The sequence below is a fragment of the Ranitomeya imitator genome, chromosome 7, assembly GCF_032444005.1.
Source record: "Ranitomeya imitator isolate aRanImi1 chromosome 7, aRanImi1.pri, whole genome shotgun sequence".
Classification (NCBI taxonomy): domain Eukaryota; kingdom Metazoa; phylum Chordata; class Amphibia; order Anura; family Dendrobatidae; genus Ranitomeya; species Ranitomeya imitator.
The window spans coordinates 20,302,133-20,320,073 of record NC_091288.1 but is presented as its reverse complement, the minus strand read 5'-3'; the positions used below and the strand labels follow the sequence as shown (position 1 = coordinate 20,320,073).

Below are 17,941 nucleotides of genomic sequence, written 5' to 3'. Positions count from 1 at the left end.
AGAAATAAGGGAGATTTTATAAGAGAAAGTGTGCTGCTCAGGCATATACAGTAGTTCCCTAACATATTCCTTCTCTTGCTTCAGATTATCTGCTGAAATGGAGAGGAAAATGTACAATTTATCCAAACAACTTGATGTTGAGGAAGTAACAAACATGCTGTTAGATGATAGAGACCTCACACTGAATGAGGATTTAGGAGAGGAAAGTGAGATTGATTCTCATGATGAGGTGGAAGAATGTGTCCTGGATTCTGAAACAGAGCAAGATGGTGACAGTGGTGAGGATGAAGAAGTTGGATCATATTATATTGGAAAAGATAAAAATACTAAATGGAACAAGAAGCCATTCCAGAAAAAACGTAGGGAACCTTTAAACATTATTACTCACCTTCCTGCAGTAATAGGAACTGCACGTAATGCAAAAACTGCAGTTGAATGCTGGAACAGTATATTTACAGATGACATTCTGGACTCTATTGTCACATATTCCAACCAATATATAGACATTATAAAGGACAAGTACATCTGCAACAGAACCATCAAGCCCACAGATGAAATAGAACTGCGTGCTTTTTTTGGATTACTGTACCTTGCAGGAGCTTATAGGGCAAATAGACAAAGTTTGGAGGAACTTTGGGGTAAAGATGGGGATGGAGTTGAAAAATTTAGCCTTGTTATGTCCATAAACAGATTCAAGATTCTAATTCGTTGCCTTCGGTTTGACAACAGAACTACCAGAACCGAACGCAAAACACATTACCGACTTGCTCCAATTCGTGATATATTTCAAAGATTTGTTGTAAATTGTAAACAAAGTTATTACCCTGGAGAGAATCTCACTATTGACGAAATGCTCCTTGGTTTTCGTGGTAGATGTGCCTTTCGTCAATATATTCCATCAAAGCCAAACAAATATGGAATAAAAATGTATGCCCTTGTTGATGCCAGTAAGACCTACACTTACAACCTGGAAGTTTATGCAGGAAAACAACCAGAAGGTCCTTACTGTGTGAGCAACAAACCCATTGATGTTGTAAAAAGACTGGCTGAACCCTTATTTGGATCGGGTCGCAATATTACAGCTGACAATTGGTTTACAAGTTGTGATCTGATTGATTATCTGAAAATTCAGAAGCTTTCATATGTGGGAACTGTAAGAAAAAACAAAAGGGAATTGCCGCCACAGTTTGTAAGTGTGAAAGAGAGACAACAGTACAGCAGTATGTTTGCATTCCATAATGGAAAGGCTTTAGTTTCCTATGTACCACATGCCAAAAAAATCGTACTTCCTGGGACTAGGGCAGAAAAAACCCCGGAGATAATTACATTTTACAATGCCACCAAAGGGGGTGTGGACACAGCAGATCAGATGTGCTCCACTTTCAACGTCAGCAGAAACATCAAACGCTGGCCAATGGTCATATTTTTTGCTATGTTGAATTTGGGTGGTATAAATTCACAAGTAATTTATCTTGAAAACAAGCTTGAACCACTCCGTAGACGATTGTATCTGAAAAAATTGGCCCATGAACTAGTACTTGGAGAGCTACGCAGGAGAAGCGTGAAAACAATCGGTATCCCCTCTCGCCTTCAAGTTCAGCTCAAAAGGTTCCGCCCAGAAGATGATGGTGAAAAGTCACCATCTGCACCACCTCACAAAAGAAGGAGATGCACCACCTGCCAAACGGAAAGCGGAACCAGAAGGCTTTCAAATTATGAATGTCTCAAATGTCATAAAGCAATTTGCCTGACACATGCAAAAATGGTGTGTAATTCTTGCTATTTGCTCTGCAAGTGTGACTTTTCTGGGGAAACCTCAGCATCTACTTCTGATTGAATATGTTTTTAATAGTACTTAAGGTACCTTAAAATTAAGTTTGTGTTCAAAAATTTTCTTTGTACATTTTTTTTGAGAGAGTCGAACTGGGGACTATTTGGCGGGAGTTTTGAAAAGTTTGTATTTCATAGTTATTAGTTTTATGTTAAGTAAATTTTTTTTTGCTACTGATTATGTGTAGTCTCTTTTATTACATCCCTATGAAGGTCACTGATCACTTTTAGAGCACTGAAATTGCAAACATTAGATATTATAGGTATTTTTCCAGCAGGCGCCTGACAGGCACATTGTATGTGAACACGTTCGTCCGAATATTGTATGTGACGGAGGGTTAATATTACCCTAGATGGAGGAAAGCAAGATTTACTGCAAGATCAATGTTTCTAATGATACCCGTGGCCTGCTGGGGCAAGTGACGGAGTCAGCGATTTTGTGCTCTGTCACAACTCTTAACAGTATGGGTGTCTTGAGAACACTGATTCTGCTAACAATGCATCAGACAAGGCGGCCCACGACCAGACAGGCCCTTCTGGCATTTGCCAGTATTACCAGATGGCCAGTCCAGCCCTGTTTGGAAATCTCCTTAGACTTTATGGTGTTGGGTGGAGATCTCCTTGGTCTTCATGATGTTGTTTGGACATCTCCTTGGTCTTCAAGGTGTTTGGTTAGTGATGCCTCTCACTTATCTGTGTTGCAGCCTCGGTGGCCTTTCAGAAAAAGTAAAGTGTATATACTGACAGACATGTGACACTTAGATTGCACACAGGTAAGGTCACTAAGCATGGGACTTACTTGCTTGCACAAGGAATTTTTAGGAGCTTCATAGCGAAAAGGGGTGAATACATATGCACATGCCAATTTTTAGTTATTTGATCCCATAATGGTAATTTTTGCCTATATTTTTCTCATTTCACTTCACCAACCTAGACTATTTAGTGCTAATGCATAACACACAAATCGGATTACAAAAATATTTAAACACAGATTATAATGTAACAAAATAGGTAAAAAGTCAAAGGGGTGAATACTTTCGCAAGCCACTGTAGATATGCCTGTATGTGTACATATACAGTGGGTACGGAAAGTATTCAGACCCCTTTAATTTTTTCACTCTTTGTTTCATTGCAGCCATTTGGTAAATTCAAAAAAGTTCATTTTTTTCTCATTAATGTACACTCTGCACCCCATCTTGACTGAAAAAAACAGAAATGTAGACATTTTTGCAAATTTATTAAAAAAGAAAACTGAAATATCATATGGTCATAAGTATTCGGACCCTTTGCTCAGTATTGAGTAAAAGCATCATTTTGTTGACCTAGTACAGTCATGAGTCTTCTTGGGAATGATGCAACAAGTTTTTCACACCTGGATTTGGGGATCCTCTGCCATTCTTCCTTGCAGATACTCTCCAGTTCCGTCAGGTTGGATGGTGAATGTTGGTGGACAGCCATTTTCAGGTCTCTCCAGAGACACTCAATTGGGTTCAGGTCCGGGCTCTGGCTGGGCCGGTCAAGGATGGTCACAGAGTTGTTCGGAAGCCGCTCCTTTGTTATTTTAACTGTGTGCTTATGGTCATTGTCTTGTTGGAAGGTGAATTTTCAGCCAAGTCTGAGGTCCAGAGCAGTCTGGAAGAGGTTTTCATCCAGGATATCTCTGTACTTGGCCGCATTCATGTTTCCTTCAATGCAACCAGTCTTCCTGTCCCTGCAGCTGAAAAACACCCCCATAGCACGATGCTGCCTCCACCATGTTTCACTGTTGGGATTGTAATGAGCAGGTGATGAGCAGTGCCCAGTTTTCTCCACATATACCACTTAGAATTATCACCAAAAAGGTCTATCTTTATCTCATCAGACCAGAGAATCTTATTTCTTATCATCTGGGAGTCCTTCATGTGTTTTTTTTACAAATTCTATGCGTGCTTTCATGTGTCTTGCACTGAGGAGAGGCTTCAAGGCATAATGGCCTGACTGGTGGAGGGCTGCAGTGATAGTTGATTTTGTGGAACTTTCTCCCATCTCCCTTCTTCATTTCTGGAGCTCAGCCACAGTGATCTTGGGGTTCTTCTTTATCTCTCTCACCAAGGCTCTTCTCCCACGATTGCTCAGTTTGGCTGGATGGACAGGTCTAGGAAGACTTCTGGTGGTCCCAAACTTCTTCCCTTTAAGGATTATGGAGGCCACTCTGCTCTTAGGAACCCTGAGTACTGCAGAAATTCTGTTGTAACCTTGGCCAGATCTGTGCTTTGCCACAACTGTCTCTGAGCTCCTTGGCCAGTTCCTTTGGCCTCATGATTCTCATTTGGTCTGACATGCACTGTGAGCTGTGAGGTCTTATATAGACAGGTATGCACCTTCCCAAATCAAGTCCTATCAGTTTAATTAGACACAGCTGGCCTCCAATGAAGGAGTAGAACCATCTCAAGGAGGATCACAAGGAAATGGACAGCATGGGACTTAAATATGAGTGTCTGAGCAAAGGGTCTGAATACTTATGACTAGGGTTGAGCGAAATGGATCGTTCATTTTCAAAAGTCGCCCCTGTGTGGGGTCGGCCATGCGGTGCGTGACTTTCGCGCCAAAGTCGCGTTTCGTATGACGCGCTTGGCGCCATTTTTTCAGCCAATGAAGGAGCGTGGACAGAGTGATGACATAGGTCTTAGGGGCATGGACGCCTATCGTCATCTTGTCGCTTGTGCGCTGTAGCGATTTGAAATGTGTAACACCAGCTTTTCTGTTCAGGGACGGAGGGAGGGAGGGAGGGAGGGAGAGAGAGAGAGAGAGAGCGAGAGAGAGAGAGAGAGAGAAAAAAAAAAAAAATAATCCCATTGACTTTGCATTGGGTTTCGTGTTTTGGTCGATCCCCGACTTTTCGACATAATCGGCCGATTTCACTCGATTCGACTTTAGAGATAGTCGGGTTTCGCGAAACCTGACTCGACCCTAAAAAAGTAAAAGTCGCTCAACCCTACTTATGACCATGTGATATTTTTGCTTTTCTTTTTTAATACATTTGCAAAAATTTCTACATTTCAGTTTTTTCAGTCAAGATGGGGTGCAGAGTGTACATTAATAAGAAAAAAATGATCTTTTTTGAATTTACCAAATGGCTGCAATGAAACAAAGAGTGAAAAATTTAAAGGGGTCTGAATACTTTCCGCACCCACTGTGTATATATTATATATATATATATATATATATATATATGTATATATATATATATATATATATATATATATATATATATGTATATATATATATATATATATATATATATTTTTTTTTTTTTTTTTTAAAGATTTGTTGTAGTAAGCAGTTTGCTAATGCTCTGCTGGCTTCAGAGTCTAAAGAGATCATTGTCGTATAGAATTTTGTTGTCTTTCTTTCCAAAAATGATTTACCGTCCAGAAAAAAAGCATTCTAATATCCGAAGGAAGTGGCTTTCATTTAATGAACATCATAAAATAAACCACAACACGCAGCCCGTGCAGATCCAGGAAAAACAAACATTTTTCCGTGTTGTTCTACCATAAATTCCCAAATATGTGCTGTGTACATTTCATTTATATTACAGGGAGCATTCAGCGAATTGCTCTGTTAATTACTTAGATGAATTGCTTTCAACATTTGCACAGAGACTATGTCCAACTCATTAAACCCATCAATGGCTAGAACCAATAGATGGAAATACGGTGTTAATTAAAAAACAAACAACAAACAATTTGCCCTTTTTTGTTTTATGTGCAAAACGAAAAATGTTATTCAAGACCTTAAAAGGTAAAATCTATCCTTGCCGTGGACCATTATAGGTGAACTAATTGAAAATAGCAGATGATAAAGCCGTCGATTAGTTTCAATGGGACATCAATGGCAAAAGAGGTAATGTTGACCATCTTTTTAAAGTGCATAAATAAGGGAAAGTATCAACTAGTGGAAATTTATTGGGATAACTAGGAAAATTAGATTGTTCTCCAATCGTACAGAACATGTCCCAGCTCACTTCAAGATGCATCACAAACCCTGCTACACCTCGTGAACTCTTGTGGTTAGGTCCTCATCAAAGCTAAGAGGTCCCTCAGGTTGGCATGTTCGAAGAGCCTGAGCTTACTGCCCACTTGCCTTGCCATCCACTATATCGCAAATATCCTTTTCAGTGATATCATACCCTAGATGTTTCCACCCAGTACCCTTTCATTCTCCATCTGCTCAACATTTAGTATCTTCCATCACACCGGTACTGAAGCTCCTCAGACCAGTTTGACGATTACGCAAATTACAAGCATCTGCAATTTTAAAGTTAAACTATGGCGCAACCTTTTGTAACTATTGCATTTATTTATTCATCATGATCCCTAATTGACTTATGTATTAAGTGAAGATTGCCTTCTAATTCCAGATAAAAAGACTTGCAGCCCACACGAGTATCAGTGCAAAAATAAGAATTGTATCCCCGATCACTGGCGGTGTGATGGGCAGAATGACTGCGGTGATAACTCAGATGAAGAGTCCTGCAGTAAGTGTATTCCTGGTTCCAGTCCCAATCATGTGGTAACACTGACGGGTCTTTCATTGTGTTGATTGGTGAGGGTAGACCTTTACCGATCAAGAATCCACGGCTTATACTAAGAATTGACCACCAGTAATAGTAGTAGTCTTTGTGGAATGAGCTAGAAATACATAAAACAAACACTAATTAACCTCCATTTCTCCATTAGTCCCATCACCCAAAAAATAAATATATTTTGACTGATTCTAAAAAAGACAAGTTTATCAGAAGCTCTAATTTTTCTGCAAAAGAGATAACTTGTCGAAATTTGAGGATTTAGTATTTCACAGATGATACAGCACCAGGACTATTCAATACTAGATGGTGGCCCGATTCTAACGCATCGGGTATTCTAGAACAGGGGTCCCCAACTCCAGTCCTCAAGGCCCGCCAACAGGTCATGTTTTCAGGATTTCCTTTGCATTGCACAGGTGATGCAATTATTACCTGGGCAAGACTAAGGAAATCCTGAAAACATGACATGTTGGTGGGCCTTGAGGACTGGAGTTGGGGACCTCTGTTCTAGAATATGCATGTTCACGTAGTATATTGCCCAGTCACGTAGTATTTTGCCCAGTCACGTATTATAATGCTCCATGCAGTTATGGCCCTATAGAGGCCGGCTGGCCATCGACCAATCAGCAAGGCGGGATTTCCGAGACAGACAGACAATTAGACCCTTAGACAACACAATGGCGGCACTTGACAGCAGTGGAGGACAATGATGATTCCAGAATTCGCGGCAGACTGTGCCCGTTGCTGATTGGTCGAGGCCGGCTGGCCTCGACCAATCAGAGACTGTGCCCGTCGCTGATTGGACGAGGCCTGGCGGCCTCGACCAATCAGCGACGCAGGATTTCCAGGGCAGACAGACAATTAAACCCTTAGACAATTATATATATAGATGCCACACATTGTGTGAAGCCCAGGGCTTGAGAACAGATGATTAGCTTCCCGAGGCGACAAGTGCAACACCGCAGACCGTCAGAGTCTTAAGAAATTCAGGTTCAGAGATGGATGGGTGGCACTAGGTGTCCGGTAAAAACTCTTCTTTATTTATGCAAGTTTTACAACATTGATGCAGGAGAAGTGGGTCACTATGTGGACAATGGCCATTTCGTGTACAACCTGTGCTTCGAGAGCTTCTGGTGACCTTGACCCGTAGAAGCATAGGCGGTGCGCAAAATGGCTGTCGTTCACATGGTGACCCGATTCTCCCGCATCCATGTTGTAAACTTGCATAAAAAAAGAAGAGTTTTTACCTCTCTTCAGAGAGGAGCGCGCCATCAGTCCCTGTCACCTAATTACACAGCAGATGCACATAAAGTCTCCATGTATATTATTTATTATTTTTACCTGTTTCCTGAAAGCCATTTGAAAAGTTTTATTATGCCTGTCTGTTATTGTGTGGTGAAGAAAAGCAATATTCACAACATTAGGGGCTTTTTTTCAATGGCCGCCGTTCCCTTTGATTGCACTCAGGTCCTTTTGATAATTACACTTTGATTCTCAGGAATAAAATTCCAGTATTGACAGTCAGGGGGATAATGTGATTCCCGGAGAGCCCGGCTGGTATTTGTCTTGTCTATGACCTTTTTAGAAAGGCATAAATAACACCACGTCAAACAATTATAATTATTTCCCTGTCTCCGTACATTACATCTCAGCTGAATAATGGAGAATTTATAGAATTGATGCTACGGATCTATCATAACTTCAATATTTTACATAAGTTCATTGTTTTTAAAGTCACAGGATCATGTTTTTTATTGGCTGTGAGGACTGGGAAAAAAATATTAATTTAAAATAATTTATTTAAATGTCTTTCTGTTTTCCCACCTTTGGGAAGGAATTAAAGGGGTTGTGCAGAATTAAAATAAAGTTAGAGAAACAGCACCACTCCCATCAGTAGGCCGGGACTGGAATTGCAACGTATTCCCAGTTAGGTTAATTAAGGTTGAGCGGTCATACCAACAAGGCTCATGGACAAGGGTGTGTCTGTACATTAAATGTAATACACATAAGATCCGTATGAACCTAGTAGTGACTCCAGGTAACCACAATTGTATAGACCAATAAAACCAGATTATAGGGTTCCAGCTTCTTACACCCCAAAACAATTGGCTTATTGGAAGTGCACAATGCGTATAGGCCATGAAAGGTCCTGCCACATCCCACCTGGATGGGGGACGGCAGTACTATGCACAGCCACAGCACAATGTAAGGAGCTGGATGACTTTAAGATAAGTGGACAATATGAAAGTCCAGGAAAAAACATTAAAACTAAGGCAACACTTGCATGACAAATTAATGGTTTTTCAACCGAAAGCCTTCATGCCTTCCTGGACTTTTCCTTTTAGTTACTATAAGCAGAGAAGGTAGTTTTGCTAACATTTAAAGGGAAAATGTCACTTAAAAAAATACACACTTTTTCAACCTGATGTAAATGCCGCTGTTCTCCTGAATCTGGCGTTGTTTTTCTTTTTTTTCTGCTCCTCTCCATTCCTGAGATACGGCCCTCTCTTCCCTGTTTGTAAATCTAGTCTTGGTAGCCAACAGGGCATGGTCCTCAACTCTTCTACATAGGTGTCTTCTTGAGGACAATGTCCTTTTTTTGGCTAAAAAAGACCAGATTTATATGCAAGAAACGGAGGATCTTATCTCAGGAACGGAGAGGAGCAGGATTAAAAGAAAAATATGGCCGGATTTAGGGGAACAGTGGCATTTACACCAAGTTAAAAAAAATACTTATTTATGGCATCTGATAGGTCCCCTTTAACTATTGTATGTTCATCATCCTTACATACTTATCAGTGCTGTTAATGTTACAGAACCTCAAACGTGTGCACTGAAAGAGTTTCTCTGTGGTAATGGTGACTGCATTTCGGCCAGGTTTTGGTGTGATGGAGAATACGACTGTGCCGATGGAACAGATGAGGTAATCCTAACATACGGTATGCCTTTTCTTCTAGAATTGATATTTGTAGTATGAAATGAGCAAAAAGGCCTGCAGAGAAAGATAGATAGATAATTATTGTTTATTATCATAGCGCCATTTATTCCATGGCGCTTTACATGTGAGGAGGGGTATACATAATAAAAAACAAGTACAATAATCTTAAACAATACGAGTCACAACTGGTACAGGAGGAGAGAGGACCCTGCCCGCGAGGGCTCACAATCTACAAGGGATGGGTGAGGATACAGTAGGTGAGGATAGAGCTGGTCATGCAGTGGTTTGGTCGATCGGTGGTTACTGCAGGTTGTAGGCTTGTCGGAAGAGGTAGATCTTCAGGTTCTTTTTGAAGGTTTCCACGGTAGGTGAGAGTCTGATGTGTTGTGGTAGAGAGTTCCAGAGTAGGGGTGATACGCGGGATCTGATTGTGGGAAGAGGAGATAAGAGGGGAGTAGAGAAGGAGATCTTGTGAGGATCGGAGGTTCCGTGTAGGTAAGTACCGGGAGACGAGGACACAGATTGTGGAAGGCTTTGTATTTCATGGTTAGGGTTTTGAACTGGAGTCTCTGGGTAATGGGGAAGCAGTGCAGGGATTGACAGCAGTAGTCAAGGTGGGAGATGACGAGGACAAGGACTAGAGAACTAGTGCATGGATTTACAGAGGAGAGAGGCTGGGGAATAGCAGAGAGAGCAGGTGACAGATAGATAGATAGATCAATATAAAGTATGAATATATATATATATATATATATATATATATATACATATATATATATATATATATATATATATATATATATACTTATACTTTATTTACTTACTCTTTACTCCTTCATGCATGCCCATCTGCATTGTCCCATCTCAAACTGCCCTGATCAATTTTCTTTTGTCTGGTTCTTAACTTTTTATGGATTATTGTACTATATTTTTTGACATTTTTATCTATTTTTCCATAAGGTATTTCACTTTTGCATTTATGTTTGGTCTTGGTTATACATTTCATGTTAGAGTCTTTATAAATCCTAAAATGACCAGCTTTGAAAAAACATGATTTTGTGATATGCTGTAAGGAGATGTTTCTACTATATGTTTCTGTATGTGGTCATTCATTGATTAGGATATGTGTCTGCACAGCTCGCCCGCTTGATATAATGCAATAAGGCGATATGTTGCAGTGACTTTCTCCGGGTGGAGGCGCCATTTTCTTGCCTTTTACCTGAAGTGGATTCCTTAGACTGTTACTTTGTGGCTGAGCACTCCGTTCTTTTGTCCCCTCCTGTACTCCTCTATTGGCATTGTTTGACCTCTTCATTTTTCTTCTTGAATCTGCTACTTCTATGATATTTCTTTTTTTTCTAACTTTACATAAAACTTTTTTTTTTCCTGCAACTTAGAATATTATTGAAAGTCTACGGCAAATTCAAATATGTTCCTCTAAAAAGGCTCCAGAGAACGGTGAACTAGATTGCAAAAAATTGAAATATGGCACTTCAATTCCGTCCTCTCATTTCATTGCAAATAAAGCATGGCCTTGAGCTGGGTTTCTATTTTTCTTGTACCTAAGAGAGAAAAAAAAAATCCTTATTTTCCATCAAAGTAGACAAAGAAAGGGTTTATTACCAGCGAGCAATGGTCACATTCATCTAGTTCTTGCTTCACAATTAGATTGCGTAAAGCCTATAGAAAAGCAGAATGACCATCAAATGTGGATACAAAAGGGGTAAAAAAATAACTTGTTGCTCCTTTCTTTTACACATTATTACTGATTGTTGGAGGTGACAGAAAAAGCCTGGGAAATGATTTACTTTACCTTACCAGAAAATAAAGTTAAAAGATGTTATAAAGATCTTGTACGTTGTTGTCGGGGTGGCCACACCGAACAATGGCTATCTCCATTGTGTTATAAGAGTGCTGCGGAAAATTTTACATATCAAAATAGTCTCTTCACTTAAAAAGACAATGCGGACTTTAGTGCCACGTATTGGAAAGAGCATTAGGGTTAAAGAGCCCAAGTTGAAGCGCAATTTCTAAACATGTATTTTGTGTTTTTGCCCCTCATCAGTGCAAAGGTTTCTTACCCAGCTAACCTGTTTTTTTGCTTTGCCCTCATGAGGGGTAAAGACCCTTCAAAAGGAGCTTCTGGTCCGGCGTCTTATCCTAAGGCTAGGTTCACATTGCGTTAGTGGGTGTCCGCTAACGGACTCCGTTACATGGCGCAATTGTCGCAGTTAACGCTATGTAACAGATCCATTAGCGCACCCATTGACAGCAATGCGCTAACGGATCGTAACACATCGCTAAACGTATGCCTTTTTCGGCATGCGTCAGCGATGTGCCGTTAGTTTCGGACGGACCTCGAACGCTGCTTGCAGCGTTCAGGGTCCGTTCTTTGCTAGCGCAGATCGGGCATCTGTGCTAGCGGGATTGCCAAACGCAATCCCTTTTTGGACATTGCGTTAGCGCAATCCATTAGCGTATCCGCTATACGGATTGCACTAACGCAATGTGAACCTAGCCTAAGTCATGTTTCAAGACCATTTAAAGGGTTAATATCCAGTTTTAAGATTTTTACCCCCAATGGCAGCGGCACTAGAAATGCTGTTCTCTTCCCCTTTAAAGTGACTATTTGCATAATTTCCTCAAACTTTACCCCTTTAGAAACTTTTAAACTACAGCACAATGAATGAATGAATGAAAAAAATGCAACATATCAAATCAGCTTTTTGAAACGCATTTGACATCTCTGGAGAACTACTTTGTTCTCAATCATTTTTATTGGGTTTTTTTAAAGCCATATATACATGGGTAAGGAGAGGGGAGGACAAATTAGGAATGGGGATTAAGGAAATATTGATCAAGGGAAGAAACAAGGTAAAGAGAGGAAAATGAAAGAACTCAGATTTATACAATCAGATCTAAACATAAGATTATCATCTTTTATATAAGTATAATAGCTTCAGGAACTAGGTAACACAAGTTCACAGTATCGGAATCAAAAATATACATAGGTCATGATTGTCCAAGCCAATGTCTAACATAGAATGTTTCCAAGTATTCAATTCTAAAATCAATTTGTTCCAATAAAACTTTACCTCAGGGATATAAACACAAAGGTTCCTATTTATTTTTACATTTTTCATACTTATTATTTGCTATGACATATTTGTATTCATAAAACCTATGAGAAGAAATTGTCTTAATAATTTCTGAAAATATACATGGGAATATACATTTTTATCTAGAAGAAAAGCTTAGAATTCTTGACCACAATAAATATGCGGAATGATATTGATTTCAGAGCGGGATCAAATGTTTCCAAATCAAGCGTGAATAGGGTCATCTGTGGAGTAATAGTCACTTTGGTTTTTGATAAATTATTAACTAACATAGATACTTTATACCACAAAGATTTAATTTCGGGGCTATCCCAATATATGTGGATTAGATTGGAGAACTACATTAAGCAATGTGTTAGTATTTTCCGAAGTTGAGCTCCATAGTGTAGCTTCACTGAAAAGCTTCAATCTCTACTTTTTGCTCCTTTTCCTAATTTTTTTTTAATTTACTGAACTAATTTTCCTTATGAGCAGAGAAACTGTGAGAATGGCTGCTCCAAAGACCAATTCCAGTGTGCCACGGGACAGTGCATACCCGCCAAATGGAAATGTGATGGACACGAGGACTGCAAAACTGGGGATGATGAAAAAGATTGCGAGCCAGGTATTCTAATAATTTTGCATTGTTATTTTCAGAATATAGTGGATATGCAAAATAATATAATAATATTAGTGGTGTAACATAATTGCTTTGACGCTCTAATACAGTGTTCCCCAACTCCGGTCCTCAAGAGCCACCAACAGGTCATGTTTTCAGCATTTCCTTAGTATTGCCCAGGTGATGTAATTATCACCTGTGCAATACTAAGGAAATACTGAAAACATGACCTGTTGGTGGATCTTGAGGACCGGAGTTGAGGAACACTGCTCTAATACAATGGGCAAAAGATGCCAACCATATGCTATTTATCATATTGATGTCTTACCAAGTGCCATTTATAATATCGGTGTCTTACCATGTGCCATTTATAATATCGGTGTCTTACCATGTGCAATTCATAATATCGAGGTCTTACCATGGGCCATTCATAATATTGGGGTCTTACCATGTGCCATTTATAATACCAGTGTCTTACATGTGCCATTTATGATACTGATGTCGTCTTATGTGGCAAAATGACCACTATGACATCTTGGGCTCTTACATGATAGCTACTTCTGCATCCCATATAGCTACACTCTTGGATAGCATTGAAAAGCCTGCCCACAATTGGAGGTTATATTCAGGAAGAAATAAAAGGAAACTTTTTGAATAGTAATATGAACAGAATATATCTTGCTAGTAGAAATCAAGGAAAATACATCAGGGCATCAATGTTGTAACATCTCTATCCTCGCCTTCCGAGACACTGAGCAAGAAGAAGTCTTCAATAAGACCCAGGAGATTTGCCAACTTTTCTGGAAGTTCTGGGAAAGCTGGCAACAATGAGTTAGTATGCTAAACTGTTTAAAATATATCATTCAGGTTCACATGTATATCTACTCATCTTTGTCTTTTTTTGTCACAGTACAACTAACAATTCTTGGTTTGACTGACCCATAGCAGATACATTTTTAAAATGGAACTGATGAAGATGTTAGGCAGTATAATACATTTCATTAAAGTAGAGTCCACAATGATTTTTCTTCAGCTTTAGCCAGTGTCTGGCTGTAAGACAACTGGTTGCAGCAGGAGCCTCTCCCACTGCTCTGTCTCGATACCAGGAACTAATCTATAGATCCTTCTCACTTGGCTAAACCCTCACTTTTAGTCTTCTGCTAGAGAAAAATGTTAGTATAGGTCGGTAATAAATTATCATATGTGTTCTCTCCCATAGTTCTAAAAGACTGACATCCATTCTTCAGGACTGGTGTTTTTTGTACCAATCTTGTAGAAGAGAGCACTGGAGTAAGATACCCTAAATTCATTAAGAGTAGTTGGCCCCTTAATGATTTTGGATCCACATGAGGTGAAGCCAGCAAAACTCTGCTTGTAGTAGTAGTCATGCTTGAGGAAAGAACAATGATCCTCTAACACTATAACCACAAGCTCAGCATTGACAAAGAGAGACATAGATTAACTTTTTGCTTATGTGATTTATTTTGATCCAGTGTTAATGAAAAGATGGATATTGTTCAATGTTTTTACCAATTTGTGGTCAATTTGGAGCTTGATGTGCCAGACCTTATTCATACCCCATACACTCGGCCACAACCCACACAGATATCCTTGATTAAGACCACAAATGGGTCGAAACATTGGGCAATATCTGTCTGCATCAAAATATATCACATCTACGCCTACGTCTCTCTAAATAATTTTGGCTCATCTTTCAGATGCTGTACTTCACGTGTACTCCAACTGGTGATCGAAATACATTTTTTCCATAATTTATGGCACTGTTGTGCTGAATTTGTTGGCTTAGTTTTGCCCCCTCCTAATGAATCTCCGTCCACTTTTCAGAATGTTGTCAGAATTGGCCGGCACTTGTGTAAAAATGCCAAAAGTTGTAAAATTTTTGTGACATTCCAAGCAGTTTACTGCCGTGAACTACTTAATGAATCGGCCATTCTACCCTTCATTTCTTTGAATAGTGTTCTTTTCACTTACATCGGCATCAAATATTGCAACTATCAAAGTGTTTACAAACACAGCTCTAGAGAGGCCATCGAAAGTCTCGGAGGTATTAAACACTTGTGTCAAGCACTCTCGTCTTTATCGCATCCTTTATCATCTGTTCTCACAGCCGCAGCTTGGCTAATTAAGCATCATTAATAGTAACCTTCACCACAGACAAGCATTTTATAAAAGAAGGCAGAAGTCTCTACAAACACGTTGTATTTTTTTCCAGTGGAATGTCAATGGTTGCAAAACCCAAAGTTCAGACATCGCTCATAATAAGAATATATTGAGTTGTTGAAAAGCCCTTCTCTACTCATATTTACAAACTTGCTAATTTCTTATGCATTTTTCTCTTTCTGTGGCTTCACTAAAACGGAGCATAGTATTGCAGAGTGGGCCAAGATGTGGCACAAAATGTGCACAATTTTGGCTCAACTAATAGGTGGTGTAAACATATGTCTCATTCTTCATGTGCATGTTCAAACCATATTTTTCACAGATAGAACACGTATCTATTATTATCTATGGGCTTGTTAACATGTCCGGTTTTTTTTATTGCGGACTGATTGTCATGTAAATGGATCAGTCAAAAACAAAAAGGGTAATACATGCCATCCATGCTTCATTCAAGTGTGTCAGTTTCTTACAGTTTAATGGCCAGGAGAAGGTTGAAAATGTAACACTAAGGCAAAAAATGCATGAAAATCAGATTCAGGACACTAATGAAAAATTGTACTTTTTTTTGTGAAAGATCTTATACAAGACAGTCCAAAGATACATTAAATGTATAAAACAGTATGAATCACTATGATATTTGGAGCAGGGGCAGACAAATTATTTCTGCAACCTGTGTAGCTGCCCAGGGTTCCAAGAGGTAAAGGAGTCCATTTCCAACTCCAAAGCAGGTGGAGTTGTGCATTATGATGAGTTATTGGACCTCAAAGGGCCCATATCATGTCCTTGCACAGGAGCCCTCTTCTGTCTGTGTCCGCCATTGATTTGAAAACTAAGGATTAAAGTTTCTCGCTGTGGAATGTGCCAAGTTGGCATAGGAAGACTTATAAGCCCTGCAATGCTCTACTGGGAATTGAAATTTGCAAGGAGCCTCTTCGGAGAGGAAGAAGACAGAAATTTGAGTGCTACCTACTGAAAGCATCAATCCTAAAAGTCAAGATCAACTCTTTAACAAGCTTTCACCACATGAACATAAGAAGCTGTACCAGAATCTCCATTTGTAAATATGTGTTTTGAGGTGTTTGCCCCTCATCAGGGCAAAGCAGGAGAACTGGTTTAGCTACGTGAGAGGCCTGTGAGAGGAGTCTGATGGGTTATGTTTTCTTCTTGTGGAGACTGTCAAGTTGGTACAGGTTTACTTATAGGCCATGCAATGCTTCCCTGGGAATTTGAATATGCAAGTTGCCTTTTGGAAAGAGGCTGAAGACAGGATGTCAGAATTCTGTCTTCCTTCTGTGGATTGACCACTAGTGGCTCCTATTATTAACTTTTCTAAGTTGTGCTGCAATTCTACTTCTTACTGCAGGTTTCATTGAAATAGGCATAAGGTGAGTATAACTTTGTTTTTTTATTTTTAAATAAATGTTTAAATCAGGGTGTTTTTGTTTTATATCAAATAAAGGATTTTATTATTGTAGTGTGTGTATTTCCAAACTTTCTATAGGGATAGTAATGGGGCCATTTTTAAAATTTAATTCTTCATTTTACAACGGAGCTACACAGCTGTTGAATACAACTCCAATCATTCAATCATTGTCGCCTGGTCGCGCTGATCACAGGGAGACCTTGTGACAATGATGAGAGCTGCCTTCAGCCGCCGGCACCTGGGAACACCGCAAACTGTACGTCTTCTTCCGTGTGTCATCCGTGGGTCATCAGTGTGCACGTGTGTGGGACACATTTTGTCCGTGCTGCACACAAAAAACTAACATGTCTACAGGTTTTTCACACAGGTGCACGGTCCGTGTGAAAAACCTGACTCGTGAGCACCACCATTGAATACAATGAGTGTGCGTATGTCCATATTTGCGGTCCTTAAAAAAGGACCAAATACGGACATAAAAATGGATGTGTGAAGAAGGCCTTTGACAGTATTGATAATTGTACCTGAGGGTTTCAATGATGTGCTCTCAGTCATATCCCTATAAGAACAAATCAAGAAAAATACTTTTCAACTTTCCAAACAAATTACATTTAGAAGTTTCATTGTACAAGGCTGAGTTCAGTGCTAAGTGACGGCGTGTCTGTTTTATATGTAAATAAAATACCATTAGCGGTAATGTTTTTTGCAGTTGAATGAAGTTTACTTCCCTTGTTTTAAAATCCGTTTTGCGAAAGAGCTCATTATAGGATAGTTTTTCACTACTACATTTGTTTTCCTCTCTCTTAACATATAAGGAACCGTGCAGTTTATAAAAGCTTATGAAAACATTCTGCATTGTTTTTTCTTGTCTTTTCATGTTTTATGTTTTGCTAGACTTAGAAGGGATTTCCAGCCCGAAATTCAACTTTAAAAAATGTATTGTAGCTCTTAACATGCTTCCTAAATGCCCCCAATACCCGTTGCACACTTTTGTGGCGACTTTTTACAAAATCTTGTGTCTTTGCATTTTCCACACTCTATAGCTCTACGTTAGCTACATGATCCAAGAAAACCACGTTTCTTGACCGGTGTATGAACAGGTTTTACCAAGTATCTCCTCAGCCACATCGGCTTTTCAGTGGAGGCAGATGCAATGTCACATTTGATGTCTCATACTTTTCCCAGACCGAAAGAAAAGTGTGAAATCTACATCAGAAGTTCAGGGATATGCCATGAATGTTTGTATTTGAAATAACACTGAAAACAATGTTGAAGGTGATGAATCTTT

General features: G+C 39.4%; 1 protein-coding gene across 1 annotated transcript in view; it reads left to right on the top strand.

Moving 5' to 3' along the window:
* Positions 1-17,941, top strand: part of LRP1B (LDL receptor related protein 1B) — a 1,659,362-nt gene that overhangs the window by 1,490,219 nt on the left and 151,202 nt on the right. The window contains exons 67-69 of the mRNA XM_069732880.1: positions 6,233-6,349; positions 9,214-9,320; positions 12,929-13,058. Coding sequence (XP_069588981.1) covers positions 6,233-6,349; positions 9,214-9,320; positions 12,929-13,058 — 354 coding nt within the window. The remainder of the gene's footprint in view (positions 1-6,232; positions 6,350-9,213; positions 9,321-12,928; positions 13,059-17,941) is intronic.